The sequence below is a fragment of the Lonchura striata genome, chromosome 1, assembly GCF_050655825.1.
Source record: "Lonchura striata isolate lonStrDom1 chromosome 1, ASM5065582v1, whole genome shotgun sequence".
Classification (NCBI taxonomy): domain Eukaryota; kingdom Metazoa; phylum Chordata; class Aves; order Passeriformes; family Estrildidae; genus Lonchura; species Lonchura striata.
Genome location: NC_140703.1, coordinates 85,569,959 through 85,591,095, shown reverse-complemented (window position 1 = coordinate 85,591,095; position 21,137 = coordinate 85,569,959). Strand labels below are relative to the sequence as shown.

Genomic DNA, 21,137 nt, shown 5'->3' with positions numbered 1-21,137 from the left:
AAGGAATATTAGCACATACTACAGAAGAACCAACTGTAAAATAACAGACTACCACATCTCCCCGTAGTTTGTTTTATAAAGTTGAAAAATGGCTGAGGAGAGGTACCAACTTCATCCTGGAACTTAGTTCTTTAAACTTCCGTTCTTCCCACCATTCTTGGTTTGTGGTGGTAGCAGCTACCACAGTCTTTGAAGAGGATGGGTTGGCTGTGGCAGTGGAAATAACGTGTTTTAAGATTCCAAAGACAAAGGAAACTAAAAATATAACAACTATAAACCAACTAATGTCTTTTACAACAGAAGGCATCCAGCCTGATAGGCCCCAATTCTTAAATCTTCATAGCTGGGCAGGTGGATGTCTAGTAAAAATGACAACACAACTATGAAATACAGGCAAAATCTATGTGCTGGGAAAAAGGGTCAGGGTCTTCCTCCTCCCTTGCAGCGCTTTAGGTTTGATGCAACTGCATCATTGGTGGGGTTGTTTTGGGGATTTAAAGGGACAATTTCCAACTCAGTTTCCTCTCTTATGGGAGTGTATGGTTTCACCCGTTTCTTGGGGGATCCACTTTACTCCTGAGGGTGTGGACACACATGCGTATCCACAACACCATGTAACTAATTTAAAGGGACCCTGGATGTCATTAGAGTCTGGATCTCTCACCATAACAGGAGGTCTTTCCTCAACTGGCAGTTATTGGTGACGGTAAAAATTCCTCAGTACCGGTGGGTTTGGGTTGTCAAAGGAGCAATTAAGAAAGTTGGTAGTAAACAAAGCTTTACACAATCTGTGCTGTGGTGACAAGACCTGGACCTCTCCTCTCTGGTGGATGAGGACTTTTTTGAGTGTTTGATGGGTCCTCTCTATCACTGCTTGGCTGGTGGGGGAGTGCGGTATCCCAGTACAAATTTGAACTCCCCATTCATGCAAAAATTTGCCAAATGCCTTGGATGTATAGGCTGGGCCATTATTTGTTCTGATTGTTTTGAGGACCCCCAAGGTCACCAAGGCCTGCACAAGATGTTTCTGTGCATGAGGCCTTTTCCCCTGCATGGGTCAAGGCAAAATCTGCTCCCGAGAAGGCATCCGCTGATATGTGTACATATTTCAGCCTCCTGAATTCAGGCACATGGGTCACATCAGTGCACCAGACCTCATAACTGCGGAGTGCTCTTGGGTTTATTCCTGAATCCAATGATGGTAAGGAGGACTCCTGACAGTTTGGGCACGTGGCCACAATCGCCTTGGCCTGATCACGCCTCAGGTGGAATTGGCAGATCAGACCAGGAATGTTGTCATGGAATTGCTGATGGCTAAGCTTGGCCTGTTGGAAGATGTTAGGTTGGTCAGCCAGCTGCAAAGGGGTGGCTAGGGCATCTGCTCCACTGTTCTCTTCACTGATGAACCTGGGGAGGTCAGTGTGTGACCTCACATGCATCACAAAAAAGGGCTGCTGTTCTCAGTGGGAAACTAGATATACAAGCGTTGAGAGCAAGCCAAAGATGACTGGATTGGAGACTTCCTTCAAGACAGCATGTTCTGCTCTGGACACCACTCCTGCTACATAAGCTGAATCAGTAACAATATTAATTGGTTCTGGGAATTTCTCAAAGACCCTGATACTGTATCCAACTCAGCAACTTGAGGAGAGCCCTCTACAATTTTAATGTCAGCTTCTCACTGCTGAGTTTGAGGATTTTTCCAAGTCATCACTGACTTGTGGGACCCTCCAGATCCATCAGTAAAAACTGTCAAAGCCTTTAATGGGCGTCTACTTTGGATTTCTTCTGGAATCAAATTAAACTCTGTGTTAAACAATTTGTGAACTGGGTGAGGGATAGAAATTTTGCCTGGATAACTACAGAGCGAACTGCAAATTCTCGTTTTCGCAAAGCAAGTGCTCTAAGGTCTCCTTGGTTAGTTTCTCAGCTGATGTTTTGATGGGGACATGGATACATGTGAAGTCACACCCCACCAACAGTTGCAGACAGACTCTAGCCTTTATGACCAGCTGAGCTATCAGCTCTCACGGCTGCATGATGCTTTTGGACAACTGATGACTGACGAACACCCACTCTATGATTAGGAGGGGATCCTTCTGGTCCGTGTCCCATTGAAAAATGAGCCCGTGAAGGTGTGGCAACTTACCTAGGATAATGTAACAGAAGGGAAGGCCCTCACAGCAATAGTGGGCTTGCTGGCCTGCCAGTGTGGATTGCACCTTCTCGAGTGCTGTCTTTGCCTCCTGGTTTAGGCCCTCGGAGAATCTAACCCCTCTTCCCCCTTCAACAAGTTGAAGAGGGGAGACAGATCCCTCATGGTGAGCCCCAGCCAGGGCCTGATCCAGTTCAAAGACCCACACAACTGTTGGAGGTCTTGCAGGGTCTTTGGGTTGTCATTTATGACAACCCTCTGGGACTTGATGGTCCAGTTGGAAATTTCGAGGCCCAGATACTTCCAAGGCAGCAGCTTCTGTACTTTCTCCTTTTGCAAATCCAGCTGCTGCCAAGGCAGTGATAGTGTCCTCAAGCGCTCCTGCAAGCACATTGTCATCAGGGCATAAACAAGAACATCATCCATATAGTGATATATGATAATTTCTTGCCCCAGCATGCACAGGGGACAGGATTCCGGCAACATACCACTGGCAGATGGTAGGAGAGCATTTGAGGCTGTGAGGCAATAATCTCCAGTGGTAGCACTTCATGGGAACTTCTCTGTTGATGGAGGGCACATAGAAAGCAAAGCGTGGAGCATTGGCTGGGTGAAGGGGAAATTGAAAAGAGTAATCTTTTATATCGATAAATATAAAATGACCAGTTTTGGGGGAGCATTGAAGGGGGTGGCATCCCTGGTTGGAGAGACCCCATGTCCTCAATGACATAATTGATTTTTCTCAAATCATGGAGGAGGTGCCACTTATTCCTTTCTAGCTTTTTGATGACAAAGACTGGGGAGTTCCAAGGGCTATTGGTTTCAATGATGTGACCCTTGGTGAACTCCCTCAGCAATCTGAGTAAGTGCACTTAATTTCTGTTTATTCAGTGGCCACTGTTCTACCCACACTGGTGTAACTGTCAGCCAATTTAGTTTCTGGGTAGGGCGCTCCTCAGTGACCACCACTAAAAATCCTGAGGGGCTGGGAGTTCCAATTTGGCCTCCCACTGAGACATGGCATCATTCCCCCATAGGGTGAACTTGGAATTCAACACAAATGGGCATATAGAGGCCAATTGCCCATTTGGTCCCTCTTATTTGTACAATACTCCTGGATCTTTTAGCTAATTGGGTGCCCCCAACACCTAGAACTTCGCTGGGTACGCTTTGCAGCTCCCACTGTGATGGCCATTTGTGTGGAAGAATGACTGTCATGTCTGCCCCCTTGTCCATCATGCCTTATAACTGCATGGAATGCCCCCCACTTTTCAGGTCACACCATACAAGGGGCTTGTCCCCTCCAAGAATTTCAGTAAAATAAATGGAAAGGTCCAGGTCATTGCTGATGGCATAGGGTACTGGAATGGCCTGCGTAATGACTCAGCCCTCCTGCAGGAAGAGCGGGGGGAAGGACACAGCGTGCCATGAGACTGAATCACTCAGGATCAAGTGACAGGATCCCTGGGGTGATTTCAATCTAAAAGGGAGTGTGCTTGGTGTCCCCAACAACAAGGTACTTGCTGTTTAAAGATGGGGATTGCTTATAAGTCTCCACCTGATGGATATGAGGGAGAAGTCCAGGTGCAGCAGTGACTACTTGCCAGTCCTGGTCAGGAAAGAAAATAGAATTAGTTAGTTGCAGCCAATAAGGTTTTCTTCTATCTGAGGTTATTACTTGAGCACTGGCATTACCATCAGCGATCCCCAACATGGCCTACTCTATTTTTATCCACACGCGGGGCAGACCTGCACTCTGTATTTAGTTTTTTTGTGGCTGGGAAGCTTCCCCCTCCTCTGTCCCTCCCCTCCCTGGAGGCACCCTTGCTTTGAAAGGGCATTGACTTATAAAATGTCCTTGATGGCAGTGGAAGCATCTCCTCCTAGGTGGTTGATTCCCTCGGGTAACAGCTACTGGAGCTGCTGTCCATTCCTGCAAGGCTGGTTTCTTTGGGGTGTTTTCTACAGTGATCATGGCTTTTTTGGTGGACTCCTCTATAAACTGGTCTAGGGTGGGAGCTGGATTTGAAGGGAGTGACTTATCTGCAGGCTTCATTTGCATTGCTGGAGACTATGTCTACTATCAACTGTCCTTGTATCTCTAGGTTTTCCCCTCTCTTTTCTACAGCAGACCGAACCCGTTCTACAAAGTTCATAAATGCTTCTGAAAAAGACTGCTTAATAAAAATATAGGGTTGGATTGGTTCTTTGGGTGGCATGGTCAAGAAAGCTTTCTCTGCAGCATCTTTAACTCGATCTAGAACTATTTTTGGAATCCCCCCAGCCTGTTTCTGCACCTGCTCCCAGTCACCCTCACCAACCACATGATTAAAGGTGGTATCATTCCCATCTGCATCAGTGGAGCACTCACAGTTCTGCAAGAGCTGTGGAAGGAGGTCTCCCACTAATGTCTTCCACACTGGCTCCCATAACCTATATTCGAATGATATGAGCAAACAATTAAAAAGCCTTTTTATATCTGCAGGAACCAGGGTGTTTGAAGTAAATGTTGCTTTTAAAGACTCCTAAAAAACTCACTTTTCTGGTTGAATTCATGCTGTGTTCAGCAAAGTTCTTTGATGCTCTGATATGACAATGGTTCCCACCTGGGATGGTCTCCCCTCGCATTATAAGTGACTGGGGCTAGGAAAGGTGAGTTATTTTCCACCTCTTCCAGTCTCCCTGGCACTGCACTCCCGGACCCCCTGTTACTGTGGGAATCAGAAGCTGGAGCGTGGGAAACAGGAGGCTGCTGGGTGGAAACCCGGGCAGAGGCAGACGAGGAGGAGGAGGAGGGGGCTGGTGATGTCACATCAATGGGAGGAGTGGTGGGTGGAACAGTAGGTGGGGTGAAACTTCCCCCCCCCCCCCCCCCCCAAAGGAGGAGGAGGGACCCAGGGAGAGGGGAGGATCAGGAGTCTGGGTGGGAAGAGAGAGGAAGGGGTTCTGGGAAGAAGCAGCATCTGCCACAAGGCCGAGGCCATTTTGTGGTGCTTCAGTGGACTGAGAGAAAGAACCGTCTTGGAACTCAGAACTAGGATTTCTAACAGGGATAAAGGGATTGGATTGAGGGATCGGAGTGAAGTCTCTGACAGTGTGGCCGTCACTATCAGAGCAGAGGTTCCGAGGGGACCTGGGGGAGCCAGGGAGACTGTGGCAACCCTGTGTCTTCTGAGGATGGGCTGCTCCCCTCTGTCCACCTTGTGTGAGGGAGGAGGGAATGGGAAAAGAAGGTGGGGAAGAGGGGTTTCTGGGGAAAACTGGGGATAAACTAGCAGTTTGTTTTTTAACTGTGTTTTCTTTCACTTTTAACACATCACAAATCAACAGAAACAATTGCAAAAATCCCTCTTTAATGGAGGAATCACCTCTCTTTGTTAAATCACTCAATTTAGCACCCACTTGTTTCCAAAACACAACATGTTGCACATGTTGCACATCTTGTGAAGTAACATTTGGAAAGTTAAAAAACAATCATCTCACAAACCTTTTAACAATGCCCTTTGAAAACACAACACCCACCTCTCCCAGGGACTCTTGGTACTTGGAACTTGGTAATAGACCTCCCTTTGCTGGGCGGACAGCCTGGTGCCCATCCTGTCTACCTAGCTTAACTTCCACCCACCATCTGCTGGAAAGAAAGAAAGGGAAAAGGGCCCTGAAAGCTGATGGGGATAAACTGAGCACACCACGTGTTGTGTGTCCCCTTGCCTTGGGAAACAGTTGTCAACTCCCTGAGCCCCTGGCTGAGTCCCTCCCAGACCCTCAGAGAACTCACCAAACCATTGACTTCAGAAAATAAAACTGCAGAAGGGGTCCTCGGTCCCAGAGACACCTTCCCAGACGCCAAGGGCAGGCTACGTCTCTCTCCGGGAGCACTGCTGACTAAAACGAAGCATGCTCACACAGAGGCAGTGGCACAGCACGGCTTATAAATCTGTACTGCCCACAGTACAGCCTGTCAATTGGGTTTCTTCACGCAGAAACCGTGGCACCGCTCCCTGCTGCCGCTTTTTTGTGCTGAAAGTGCGACGCTGCTGCTGCTTTTTCGCGCTGAAAGCACAGCGCCGCTTTTTCGCGCCACGTCAAAACGGAGCACTGGTGATCCTCACAGCAGCGAAGATGCGCAGAGAAAGCCTCATGGCAATGAAGAAGCCCCACATTGGGCACCACCTGCGCCTGGCTCTCAGCGGCCACAGGATGGAGGTTTGCCTGCAGTTGTCCCACGAGTGGCCGGAGGGCAGACACACAAGTGGCCACTCCCAAGTCTCTGCTGACACTGGTTGGGTGGCGGTGATCGCTGCGGTGTGGGGAGCACAGCAGAGCACAGAACACGGGGAAACTGAGGCAAAGGAATAAGGGAAGGGCACTTGTCTGAATCTCCAAATCTTTAAGGACAAAGTGTCAGGGCAGAACACGTGAACCAATCTGAACCTGAAGGGGCTACTTTTAAGGCATGGGGGGAACACGGGGAGAACACAACTTTTGACCAACAGGAGGGCATTATGGGAGGGGTGCAGGGTAAGGGCTCCCCAAGAGAAGCCAACATGGGGAGGGAGCAAACCTCACAATCCAGTCCTGCTCCAAGGAAGGGACAAAAGACAGGGAACACTCCAGAACCAAAAGAGTGCGCTGACTTTGACAGATAGGGGTGAGACAAGAGAATAAGGGAGGTATACAGGTGGATTGACATACATTTTGGTGGGGAAAACTGTGGTAAACAACTCAGGATTGGACCATTAGGGAAGCCAAATGGGGTACAGAGACTGAACCATTACAAACTTATAACAAGGAATATTAGCACATACTACAGAAGAACCAACTGTAAAATAACAGACTACCACAAGACAATAATTCTGAGTCACTGACAACTGCAGGATAGCTTCTTGCTTATGATTTAATTTGGGATTTCCTTCCCTGAAGATCTTAACACAAAACCAACAAATCTGAAAGCTTAAGACACAGACTTTGTCCTACAAGTCTGTTAATAAAATCACAAATGGCTAATTTACCAACCCAAACCAGGATTTCTCATAGAATTTCCATGAAGACTTAATCTGAATCTAATAGTATTGTCTTGTTCTATCAGTCTGAAAGCATTGCTGATACAGGAAATGGAGGCAACAAAAAGCAATATTGATTTCTAGAGAACTAAATTGAAAGCTGTCCAGAATTGCAAGCAGCGTACAGCACCAAAGTACAAAGCCAAGAAAGAACATAGAGCAAAGAAGGTGGTCACTGTTAACCATGTGATCTTTAGCTTTCAGAATAACCAAAAGGGCAATCATTACATATGAAGAAGAAAGACCCAAGAAATTAGACGTCTTACAGAGGCTGACCATTATAAATACATTGCCAGAATGGGAACAGTACTCCTAACTTTCCTCCAATCTCCATTACTTTAAGTCTTATTGTGAATTTTTACATATTTTTTCAAACATTCTAGAAAAATTGTTCTAAAATACTAGGCCTAAATTTGTCACTTGATAAATAAGCAAGGAGTCAAAATTTTAGGTGGAGTTTTTAGTATGTTAAAAGCAAGTAAGAGAAGAAAACTAGTGATCTATTGTTTAAAATCTGATATTAGAACAGGAGTCTTACAGCATTTGCTGTCAATGACTATTCTTCCACCTGCTAAATCTTCATGAATAATCTAGCTCATCATTGTTTTCAATATTGCATAATTTCAAATAATTTGCTTTACCTTTTGGTAAAGTGTGCCACAAGGTTTATTATTTACAATGCATCAGTATTCATCATATCTACTAGAAATATTTGCAAAACTTAGAAGACTTATTGTTTATCAATATAAATCTAGCTTCTAAAGGAATAAAACTCATTAGAAAGTGTTCCCTAGTTCTGCTGAATCAAAAAAACCCGATCAAGTCAAGCCACTTGACAAGTTCTACAAGCCTTGTTCTGTCAATAAGGTCAAACTGAACCTAATTCACACTGAGCACACCTTGCAAATATTTCGCAATGACTTCCTCAGCACCCACTCAATGTTTCTCCCTACATTTTCCCATTTAGACTTCCAGTTCATCCCACTTAGCTTGAAATCAGCCAAAGTTACTAGCAGGATCTCCATAGAACAAACATGCAAGGCTAGTTACATATAAAATGAAACTAAACAGCATGCACAAGGTTAATGGGACACATATCCCAAGAGCTTATCATTCCTGCAAGTACCTGTGGTCAAGAAGCAGTACATGAATGGCTCTACAGTTTCTAGCTATTTTTCACGATTGCTATGCAAAAGGGGCACATCTAACATTAAGTACTGGAAGACATTTTTAAAAAGACGTCTTGGTCACTGTAGGTTTCAATGGATAGATTTTAAGTTGTATCTGTTGTTTGTAGGATACAAATTAATCTTATCTACCAGACATTGGTACCATGTGGTTAACTGAAAGACAAGAACACCACACTAACAGCCCAACACAAAGGAGTTCTTTATATATTATGCCACACTTAAAACACTAAATTTAGTAACCATTTGTTGCTGACCGTGAAAAACAATGAGTATGCTTAATTAGTATCTTCTTGAATCAATGCAACAACTTAAATATAATGAAAATAAAGCAACTTATTTAAAACAATTGGATGTGCAAAACCTCTTAATTTGCCAAGACTCATCATCTGATTTTAACACTGGCATTTTGAAGATTTTTCTCATAACTTGACTTGCTGAAAAATCCTGTGCTGCCATTGACTAGGAAACAACAGTAGAAAAACTAGTTCACTGGATGAGCTGCATTTATGATTTTATACTGAAGTAACCCCATACATACTTTTGGCCTCTAGTTTATTTCTCGCTCAGAGTAAATGTAAGGCATATGAAGAGGTTCTCAAGCATCCCTGAATGGAGAAAAAAAAGGGCAAAAAGGCTATCACCTCTATATCAATACCTAATTTCCTCAGATTAGTTATCTGTGAAAAAAATACACTAATGTAAATGACTGATGTAAAACTGTAATTAAGTGTACTTGTTTTAAAAGACTGAACAGAGAAGCAACTGGAAGTAATGATCTGTAAGCTGTGATGATATAGCTTTGAACATTTTTTTGTTTGCTTTTAAGTGTCAGTTACAAAGATGTAACTATCATTAATAAATGTCATAATTCAAAACTGAATTAATTTTAATCATTCTGGATCAGGATTCAGGTGAGCTTCAAACTTGAAGAACGCCACACAATTCTGATTTCCATTTCTCAGTACTAGAAATGTCAAAAACTTTAAAGACTGGATGCAGCATATAAAAATATGAGTTTCCAGTAGGATACAAGTGCAACTGCCACTTTGGAAAAGGACAAAAGTTTACTATTTTTTAAAAATAAAGCACAACGTGTAAACAAAATCAATATAACCACTAACAAGTGTAACATTTACATGCCAGGGTAACAAGATACAGTTAGAATAAGGAGCACTATCAAAACCCTGCAACAGTGAGTAACTTTCAGTTTCCCAATTATAAATAAAAAGAACAGTTCTTTAATTAGGACAATGGTTCTTCTGTTCCAAGCTATTCAGTACCACAAAGCTTAAGATGAATAACACAACATACTACCAGTGCTGCTTATGTTGAATACTATTATGGCACCCCACTCAAAACTAATAATGATTTTACAGGAACACCTATAGCTGCACTCTTCCAGACTTTAATAAGAACTTTTGGCTGACCTTCCTTTGTTGGCACCATAGAAGGAGCTTTATTGGGATCACACTAATGCTGACATCTCTCATAGGACCCAGTTATCATTGTAAAAGTACATCAGTTTGATACCAGGTTATTTACAGTCTCCCTTTAAGTCACGGGCTTGAGTTGAAAGCCAAGTCTACCATCCTCCCCACTTAGTGATGGGACATGGCACTACTAACACTGTCTTTGCATGATACAGAGTTAGGGAGTGCTTGTGTGGGACCACACAGCACAACCTGGTGTGCAGAGCAATGCTAACACAGCTCACACAGCCCAGGCTCTGGAGTTAACAGTGCTCTGGTACAAACGTGTATGAGGCAGCAATTCAGATGCAGACACCTTGCAGGATGATACCGTCTCCTCAAACTCTCAGAATTAATTTGTTTCAAAAAACAACTGTTAAATGTTATTCAGGCTTCAGTCAAAGTTAAAAGGTTTCATTCTAAAAATGAAACTCCCTTTAAACTAAAATGGATCATGGCAGTATTACTATATTTAAATCAAGTAACTGATTACAAAAATTTGGCAAGAATGTTATTAATGATAAAGCTAAGTGCCATATATTAAAGAAGTAAAAACATTTACAAGTTACAGAAATCAGAGGAAAATGAGCTTTAATTGCCAGAGGACAACAAGCAGGAACAGTATCAAATAAAGGATATAGTGAAACTACTTCAAGAAGTACCTTTATATCAAAGGTTGACCCTGCAGAGAAATGGAAGATAACTTTGAAGTATTACTGATTATATCACATTCTCTCTGCAGCACCAGCCCACAAAATGCCCATAGGGAATTCTGTGAATTGTTTCCCCAGATGCCTTGCACACCAGCTGGTCAGGATTAAACATCTTGCCCATGGCACCTTTTAGGCCTTGAGGAGTGGCATTTTTGACAGTGTGATGAACAGTGTACAATTGTATGTATACACTGTTCATCACTGTACACATGTATGCCCCATGTGTTTAGGATAATCTAGAGTGCCAGAAACACTGTTAAATCTACAGTTGTGATAAGAGTTAGAAGAAATTCACAGCAGCTATCCTTCTAGTTTGAAAGTTACAGCCCTGGAATTTCTTCAACAATACACTCAGAAAACATTTGAGACTTGAATGCTGAAGTTTTTTTATGTCTCTAAGTTTTTGTTATTTGAAGCATATAGTACATAGAAATCACAGGCCTACTTGCAGAATACCCAGTGCTACCAAGCACTTCACATCACATAACCAAAGTGACCACAACTCTGCAATTAACATGTTTACACAATGGGTACAGTCAGATATCTGCCTCACTGTGAATGGCACCATGCAAGCGAAGCAAAATACCTCCCATAAAGGAAAAAGAAATCCCTAAACAAACACTGTTTTGTTTTCATTTGCATTAAAACACACTGAAAGATGAATTTTCATGGTAGAGTTCTGAACAGATTTTAAAATGTGCATTTGGATTAAGTTGTTTACTACTAGCATAGCTTTAAGTGACCCGTCCAGATGAAAAAATTCCATACAGACCATGCAGGTTCTTTCATTATTGGAATAAATACTTTTGATTTGCTAATCAGGGGAGGGCTTCAACTGTCTTGAAAGACAGCAAATTCTCCTCTGACAAGACATCAGTGTTTCAGCAAAATACATGCCAACTTCTGAATTTTGGATAAAGTATAACCCATAGGCTTCAGTTACAAGCTAATCTCTTGAAAAAAGCAAAGATCTCCTTGAATACAGTAGCTGACAGCTACAGTACATTTGATGCTGTTTAATGGTCGCCATCAGCATGCCAACTTATTTTCCTCATATGCTACTGTTTAAAGTATAAAATATTACATACCTAATTAGATTCTAATTAAGAATGCTTCCTGTTCAGACAAACGCGTTTTGCTAACAAGTACAGAAACCTGTTGTTTTTCTACACTTTCATATTTACTTCCTGGTAATTACTTAAAGATGGTGGTTTTCTGTAATCAGCTTGATTGTTTAGTATCCTTCAAAAAAGTCGCAGGAGCATTTTAAGAAACAGGAAAATGGGATATAGCAGCCTTACCCATAATCAAATGCAGTGATTTAGCTCAGTGATACGGAAAATGTATCATGCCAAAGTAAGTTAACTGTTTGTATGCTGCCTTATTAGACTTCCAGTGCACAATGCAGAAAAGTTTAGTAAGATGCTTAAGTTGACTTACATAGTCCAAACAGAAATAATTCTCCATCTCTTTATGTCTGGATGTAAAAGTCTTTTCCTATTAACACCCTCATGCACACAGAGCTATGCACATTAACTTCCACCATTTTCTAGGACTGCTGTTTAGAATTTAAATCTGTATTAGCTTGTACTGTAGAAACACTCCAGTATCTGAAACATTTTCTTCCACTTACAGAAACAAGTTAAGGGCCTCAAACTTACTTAAAACTCTTATGAGGTAGGTAAAACTATTGTGGTTTGATCTGAGAAACATAGTAAGATGCACAACAGCAGAGGCATTAGTTTTGATACTGCATGAGGTAGTTTGTGGAAGAAAGTGGGGTACATTGTGCTTTCTAAGAGAAGATACACTGCCATGGCAGAACATGCCATTCTTGATGGTATTTAAGACCTGACACCAGCTGCAAATGCAATTTACACTTAGATATTAAGAAACATTTGGATGAAGATTCAGTTCACCTAAATAAATTTCTCACTGCTTGGAAATTCTCCCTCCCCAATCTACTCAAGCAACCAACAACCAACCCCTCTAGGTTCTCTCTCAGCACTATACAAACAATTCCAGTTAAGTCAAGGATGTTACCCTTCATTAATCTCTTCTAGTTCTTCTTTATGGGATTTACTTCAAGCAGTCAACCAAGACACATGAAGAGAAATTACAGTACACAAGTTAGCGATCAAGTATAGTAAATAACAGTGGGTTTTCACAGAAACTCTTCCTTTGCTTGCTTTTATCTGATACAAGAATAAACTGAGCAGCTGCTGACTGGCTTTCTGCATTTCATTAGAACAGGAAATATAACAGTGTGAACAACAACAAAAAAGTAAATCAATCACCATGCCCTGCTGTCTGGCTGGTAATTAAACATAAACACAAGTTGCTATTATTGTAAAGTCAATCAGCTGGCCAGCAGGGCATGGTTGGTGATTCTGCCCCTCTACTTTGCTCTGGTGAGACCCCAGCTGGAGTGCTGTACCCAGCTCTGGGGTCCTCAGCATAAGAAGGACGTGGATCTGCAGGAGCTAGTCCAGAGGAAGGTCACAGAGATGACAGAGGGTTGCAGTATCTTGCCAAAAAAGACAGGCTGAGAGAGTTGGGGTTGTTCCACCTAGAGAATAAAAGGCTCTGGGGAGAACTTAGAGCAGCCTTCCAGTAATTAAAGGGGACCAACAAGAGAGCTGGAGAGGGACTTTGTACAAGGGCATGTAGTGACAGGACAGGGGGAAAGGGCTTTAAACTGAAAGACTAAGTTTAGATCAAATTATTCAAATTCTTTACTGTGAGGATGGTGAGACACTGAAACAGGTTGCCTAGAGAAGCTGTGCATCTCCCATCCATGGGAGTATTCAAAGCCAGGTAGGATGGGGCTTTGTGCAACCTGGTCTAATGGAAGGTGTCCCTGTCTGCGGCAGGGTGGTTGGAACTAGATGGTATGGAAGGTCCCTTGCAGTCCAAACCATTCTATAATTCTATATTCATTGATCATTCATAAGCAACACTTTGTCAATCATGACAACATTTTCTATCCAGTTTTGTTTTTATAATTTATGAAAAGCACTAGAAACTAGATTGAACTGAATTGCAAGATTAAAAAGAATATTTCAGGTTGGGGGCAGGGTTGTTATCCTTGCAGAGAGGGCATTGTCTGTTCTAAATAAAGAGCTCATTAGGAAGGAAGTGCTGAGTGTACCATGCAGTACCAAAACAATTACTTTGTTAATATGCAAATCCAGTGAAGCCAAATTTGAGTCTTGTACTAACAACAGTGCCTGGTATCATTAGACAAAAGAATATTTGCAGTCAAGGCAATATGTTATAAAACGAACACAAACACAGGACTTAAATTCATCCACAATTAGATAGCAAGGACCCAAGATAATCTTATGGAATCTCTGGCCACCTATCCACTAACACTAATGACATACAAACATTGGTATTTTAAGTTCAGTGCAGCTGCTTCAGTCCACTCCTGATACCTCCTCTGGGGAAACTATTTACTTACACAATTTGCCAATACCACAAACACAAAAGTCAGTTCCATTTAAACAAATAAATCTAATAAGAAACAAACTTACTTCTTTGGTCCCTGAGGATCGATGTGTTGCTCTAACATTAGAAATGTTCCTTGAGCTAGCTGGAGTCGCCAATGGAAGAGTAGTAGAAAGCTGAGGAGGACTCAAAGACATCAAAGGCAACCTGGTATTTCCTAATATGCACTGCTTGGAACTGGAATTTTTACTGGTGAAGCTCTCATTTTTACTGTTTCCTAAATCTGCATTACCAAACTCTGTTTTCTCCTTATTCTTGATTCTTCTCAAGCAGTCCTTCAGTATTAGCTGAGTTGCAGGCTGACTCAACCAGCACAAAAAGAGTTCATCCACCTTCATTTTCACTGCAGGTTGCAGAACTTTTCCAGGTGACATTTTCTGCCAGTTCTCCTGTTTTGTTGGTTCAAATTCAAAGTAAATATTTGACAATCATATAAATATTCCATTCACCTTTCAGTGTTTCACAGGCATTATTTAACAAAATGTTAATATTTATTCCTTCAAGGTATCAACAAAAGTTGAGAATTATATTTTAACATGTGACTTCAACAACATTTTATAAGTGTAAGCCAAAAATCAGAGTCAATTCCAACAAAACAATTTCTTTTAAATAATGGATAACTTCTTTTAAAAGCATACTATGTAAACGGTGGAGACTAGAGACCAAGAAACTGCACTTGGGCTTTCTGAAAGAGATAGCTAACAAATATTACAAATATCCTCTAAGAATATGTGTTAAAAACATATGTATTATGAAAAATAAGACTTGAAAATGCTTATAATTGAACATACTAAGAAGTAAATATCTAAGCAGTTCATGCTAAACCCTGGTGATAGAACAAATAAGATTTAATAAGCAAGTCTTTCAGTCAAGAGATTTAGAACTAAGACTGAAGGCTCAGCTTCCATTCTGAGGTTGTGACAGGGACTTAAAATCTTGCATCCCCTCATGTGAGTGATTCCCAAAGCTCTGTAATTTGGTATTTTAAAAACGTCCTATTTGACACTCACTTTTGCAGTTTTTCAAAACTAATGTAAAATCCAATGTAGCTCAAGAATTATGACAGTGTGATTTCAGGTTCAGTTACTCACCTGAAACAAACAGATTTTTAGTAGTTTTTTGGCAGGTTTTTTCTTTTTTTTTTTGGTGTTAAAAAGACAGAGGACTGGAATGAAACACTGAGAATAAACCAAAGTTACCATAAAGATTTTCAGCATCCATTTACTTAATGATTTGGTACAGTTCAAATGAAAATATATCCTTCCTCATGTTTGTGGTTTTTTTAAAAGCCCTTCACAGAATTTGATCTATATGCATAAATCATATAATAAAATATATATGATTGATGATCTTAGATATCTCTTCCAACCTAAATGATTCTATATACAAATACTTGGCCAAACAAGCTTTAAAACAAGCACTTCAATTTGGAAATGAGTAACAGTGTGAAAAATGCATACTTTATGATTGGCTTATCACAAATATTAAAATGAATATTATATGTGTAATGTTAGAAAGTTATGCTGCATTAATTTTCTCAAATAGTGTGTTAAATATAGTTTTAGGTTATAACATAAGGTTAAAATAAAAACTATGTATGTGGGGTTTCTTTAAAGGAATGAGATACTCGCTTCAAGATAACAGTCCCAGAACACCTAAATCTTCCAGAGAAGAGGAATTTATGATTCTCCTATCAGAAGAAGTTAATTTCTTCAGGCCTTCCTCAGACTCGAAGATGCTGTGAGGATTAAAGGAAACAGTTGACATATAATAGACAGTTTCTTGTTTTAAATAGAATGTATGCATAACCATGAAGTATATATAAATATGCAATAGTGTATTGTTTTAAGTGTGATTCCTTTTTTCACATGGTATGCTTTTCGTGACTTAGTGTCTGAGAGCATCCGGACGTCCGTAATTATCTGCTTTGTATTGTCTTGTAATTGTCCTAACTCTAAATTTTTATTACTCTAATTGTATTACTATTTTTATAACCATTTTATTATTATTAAACTTTTAAAATTTTAAAACCCAAGTGATTGGCGTTTTTCACACCTAGCAAGCGAACATCCTACTAAAACCTAAAGCTCATCCTCGTCCCACGGAAGAACTAGAAGCCTTTTAACACTACTACACCACCTAAACTTTCCAAACCGCTGTAACTTCTCAGTTGAGTTATTCTCTTTCTGCCAATGAAGTCCACCTCGTTTCCTTAGTTTTTTAAGCTCAACACCTTCACGGCACTGGCGGCTGCGCTCAGCCATCCTTAAGCGCCATTCGCCTGGAAAGAAACGGTCCTGGGGAAGGGCCAGCCCGGCGCTGCGGCCACAGGCTCGCTCCCCTGGGGCGAGCCCCGCACTTCGCCTTGCGGCAGCGGCGCGGCGGCAGCTCAGGAGCGACGTGGCTCCACACCAGGAGACAGCCACACTCACCTTCCCCGTTCCGCCTCCGCCGCCGCCCCTTCCCGCCGCCGCCGCCTTCAAACGCGCGCCTCCTTCCGGCCCGGCCCGGCCCGGCCCGGCCGCCGCCATCTCGCGAGAGCGCGGCCCTTCCGCCCCGCGGGACGCGGCCGCCGGTCGCCATGGCAACGGGCCGCTCAGGGCCGCCGGCGCGGCGCGGCGCGGCGCGGCGCTGCCCTTCCCTTCCCTTCCCTTCCATTCCCTTCCCTTCCCTTCCCTTCCCTTCCCTTCCCTTCCCTTCCCTTCCCTTCCCTTCCCTTCCCTTCCCTTCCCTTCCCTTCCCTTCCCTTCCCTTCCCTTCCCTTCCCTTCCCTTCCCTTCCTGCCCTGCCCTGCCCTGCCCTGCCCTGCCCTGCCCTGCCCTGTGCGCAGTTTACAGCTCTGACGAGGTCTCGGCGTCTCACTGCCTCTCTGAGAGGAGCCGGCAAAGTGATGAAGGGGCAGAGTGTCTCCTCAACAAGGTTGCTGATGACACGAAGCCCTTCAGAAAGACCTCGACAGAAAAAAAGGGTCAGAGAACTGTGGAATTCAAAGGCAAATGCAGAGCCCTGCACCTTGGGAGGAATAACCCTGGCACCAGCTGAGGCTGGGAATGACCTGCCGGGGAGCAGCTCTGCTGAGAAGGACCTGGGGGTCCTGGTGGACAACAAGCTGTCCCTGAGCCAGCAGTGTGTCCTTGGGGACAAAGCCAGTGGTATCCAGGGATGCATAAAGAAGAGCACTGCCAGCAGGTCAAGGGAGGTGATCCCGCTCCTCTCCTCAGCCCTGGTGAGGTCCCATCTGGAGTGTCCAGTTCGGGGCTCCCAACCCAAGAGACGTGAAGCTCCTAGAGAGAGTCCAGCAGAAGATGACAAAGAGAATAAGGGACAGGAGCATCTCTGTTAAGAGGAAAGGCAGAGGGAGCTGGGTCTGTTCAGCCTCAAGAAGACATGATTAGGAGAGGACCTTTTTAATGTGTATAAATATCCAAAGTGGGGGTGCTGAGGAGATGGGTCCAAACACTTCTTGGTGGTGCCAACCACTAGTACATGAGGCAAGGGTCAAAAACTGATGCACAGGAAGCTCCACCTGAATGTGAGGGAGAATGTCTTTACTGTGCAGGTAACCACACATGCTGGAACGGATTGCCCAGATTGCCCAGACAGGTTGTAGAGTCTCCCTCATGGAAGATGTACAAGAACCATCTGGATGCACTTCTGTGCCATGTGCTCTAGGATGACCCTGGATCGGATGACCCACTGTAATCCATTCCACACAATTTACCCATTCTGTGGTTCTGTGAAAGTGAGCTTGTTCCATCTGCTAAATGCTGTTAAAAGGAGAACACTAAATGCTCTTTCTACAGAATGGCTATGGTTACCACTAGTGTTACAGGATTGTAAATGATAGGATGAAAGAGGAGGTGGAGGCAGTAACAAATAGAAGGATAATCCTCTTACTAAGAGAATGATGTGCGCCAATCTGTTTGCAGCCCCTTTTTTGTACTGGAAAACATACACTGGGATTTTGTGGTTGTCAGCTTTCAGGGGCACCCCTTTGAGTCTCCCTGGGTGCATTTATCAGTGGGGTTTAGGTGGTTGTCTGTTGGCCCATATAGTTTTTTTCCTTTGGTATTTTTTACATCAGTGACTCATTGGTATATTTACATCACATTCCCTATTTCCACTGCACTGAGTTTTCCTCATATGGCTACACTTCACTTTTGTTAATCCATTTTACATTCTGCCAATTCCTTTACCAGCAGAGACACTACAGATTTATGGCAGGTTATTATTACAAATTGTTGGAACATTAATGTTGTGGAAATGGGGCTGTACTGAACCGAAGATGATACAGTAGTTTGAAGGGAAGGCTTGAAAATGCAAGTAAGAATAAAATGGGGTAAGTGAAGGAATGGGCTTGCTTTCTCATTTTTGGAAGCTTGTAGAAAAGATACAGAGATAAGAAAGGGCTGAGGAGAAACAAAAGCCAAGATGCTGTGAGAGAAATCTGGTACAGTCCAGCACAATTATGTTTGGGTAATACCAGAATGATATTTTGATAATAACAGTCATCTGGAAAAACCCAGTATTACTCTATCAGAAGGCTTTAGCTTCCAGCTGTAGACACTGAAATATATTTTCAATATATTTTCACAAATCTCAAAATGAGATTCTGCACTTAAAAAGACATTGAAAGTTCTTGAGGGAGTCTCCACTTTTTGAAGTAGGGGTAGTATTATGTTTCCTGCCCATTGGTTGGTGAAGTTAGAAAATATATTTTTGGAAAGCCACAGTGGACAAAATGGCATTTTTTAAACTGGAGTAAAACATTCAACATAACACAGCGGAAGCAGATGTCGAAGTACGGATAAATCTGTATATAATATGGAAGTAGCTTTTAAGTAGAGAAAAGAAATTTAAAACCCTATGTTATGGATAGCAGCAAGATTTTTGGCAGAGAACTGAAGGGCTGAATTATGAAGACTGATAGCAGAGCAAGAGACATGGAACAAAGAGGACTTTTAAAACATTTTGAATGCCTTTGAAGCATTCCTTAGTGATGGTGTAGCCATCTGTTGATTGACATGTTGAAGACAGGTGGGAAGAAGGGGATCAGAGACTGACTTGACAGAGTTGTAGAGTTGGATATCATCTGCAAAGAGATGATGCCCTTTGTTGAAACTGGCAATGAGATCTCCCAGAGGAACATGAGAAATAAGAAAAAAAGAAATTAAATAAACCCTCTGAGAGATGCACACAGTCATTGTGTTCTCTCATGCATGCTAGTGTAGATTCAAAGCATTTCTAGCTCTGACGTCATTAGAGTGTCACGGATAACACTGGTGTGAGAGAGGAATCAATTACATCTGCCTTCTGTTAAGAGGAAAACACTTTGGTCATCCTCACCAGATTGTACCAGAACTGGTAATTGAGACAGATGTTTTGAACTTGTGTCTGGATGAATCAGCTCTACTCAGCAGTGTGTCTACTGGTAGGGGTGTGTGTTTGTAGAGATACAGGGGCTCAAACTTGGGCAAAAGTGGAGAAATACCTAAATTGAACCTCTTTGTTCAGATCTTCCACCGAGAATTGAAACTTGAAATCCTTTTTGCTGCTATTTCCTTTTGTTTGCTTGACATGGTGACTACAGAAGCTGAACCTTTTTTACATTGCTTTCAATGTATGGAAAACAAAAATCTGTTCTAGGGTCTTACCATTTTAATGAAATGTATCCATATGGTTTAAGGATGGTCACCTTTAAAAATCCACTGAATAATTATTAAATATTAAAGTACTGAGCATGCAATATCTAACTGATACCTGAAAGTTTAGTGATGGAGTCACACTTAGCATTGCTGTAAAAGACACAGACTATGCTTTAGGTGAGGCACTTGTTTAATAAGTGCAGCAGAGTGGTGCATTGATGTAACTTGAGCCAATTAATAACAGGAGTGCTTGGGCCCAACAGCCCAGTGCAGTGGAGTTAGGATACCATACAGGTGTAGCACGGTACCTCCCTTCATGCTGTGTGTGGAGGTACTAACCCCAGTGCAGAAACTGAAGAGCCACATCCAGCTCTTGTTGGCTCTGCTGCCTACAGCTAATTTCTCATTTTGCTTCACTAGTATTGACTCAGCAAGTGTGATATTAGCAGTACTGTCAATATATGTTCCTGGCTAAATATCAAAGTCTTCCTTTGCCTTTATTTGTCACTGTGTACAGTGGCACAGGACAATGGTGTTCATAAGGAATATTTCCATTCCTTACCAGCATTTTGAAGTGAGAGCTGGGCTTCTTTCTGATAACCTAGGGTCTGTACAACTTAGACATACAGGTAATAAAGAGATGTCTCCAATCTCTCTGTGCTAAAGCAACATTTCTAAGGCCTGATAAATGTTATCCAGAGGTTGACATCTAACCTAGATCAGCTGTAACATGACTTAAAAGTGTTCCTCTCCACTACTTAATAAGAATCTCAATTAGAATTTGAGGTACATATAACTACATTTTAGAAATCTAAAATTAGATAGGATAAATGTGTTTGGAGAATTATATTTACTTGCTTGCACAGGGCTATGTCAGATGTACTCTCATCCCATCTCAAAAGCAGTTATCATCCTTAAACAGAGTGGCAGGTTGAGGTGGAACACGTCTGAGATCAAAATACAGTTCACTGCAGGATCTTTCTGACTCCTTATTCTGGAACATTTCATGTGCCTTTGTGCTGGTATATCTGGGCTTCACAGGGGTAGTATGAGCTTGCTTTGGATTTCTGTTGAATATGGGGTTGGTAATGGAGAAATGTTTTTGTCATTGCTGAGCAGGACTTACAGAGAGCCAAGGCCTTTTATGCTTTTCCTACTGCCAGGCTGATGAGCAGACTATGGATGCATGGGAGACTGTGAGCCAGGACAGCTGACCCCAACAGACCAAAGGGATATTCCAGACTATATGACATCATGATCAGTACATAAAGAGGGGAGAAGAAGGAGGAAGAGGGGGAATGTTTGTTGGAGTCATGATTCTTGTCTTCTCATGTCACTGTTCTGTATGATGAAGCCCTGCTCTCCTGGAGATGACTGAACATCTGCCTGCCC

General features: G+C 42.4%; 1 protein-coding gene across 5 annotated transcripts in view; it reads right to left on the bottom strand.

The window, feature by feature from the left end:
* PPP2R3B (protein phosphatase 2 regulatory subunit B''beta) overlaps positions 1 to 16,589 on the bottom strand; it is a 52,913-nt gene extending 36,324 nt beyond the window's left edge. Inside the window, exons 1-3 of one of the 5 annotated variants that reach the window (XM_085557265.1) lie at positions 15,756 to 16,589; positions 15,192 to 15,278; positions 14,127 to 14,489 (exon numbers count right to left, since the gene is read on the bottom strand). In XM_085557265.1, coding sequence (XP_085413391.1) covers positions 14,127 to 14,474 — 348 coding nt within the window. In that variant the 5' untranslated portion in view covers positions 14,475 to 14,489; positions 15,192 to 15,278; positions 15,756 to 16,589. Of the gene's footprint in view, positions 1 to 14,126 lie in introns of all 5 variants that reach the window. The other 4 variants (XM_085557237.1, XM_085557255.1, XM_085557231.1 and 1 more) reach the window with 4 other exon arrangements.
* Between the last annotated feature and the right edge of the window lie 4,548 nt (positions 16,590 to 21,137).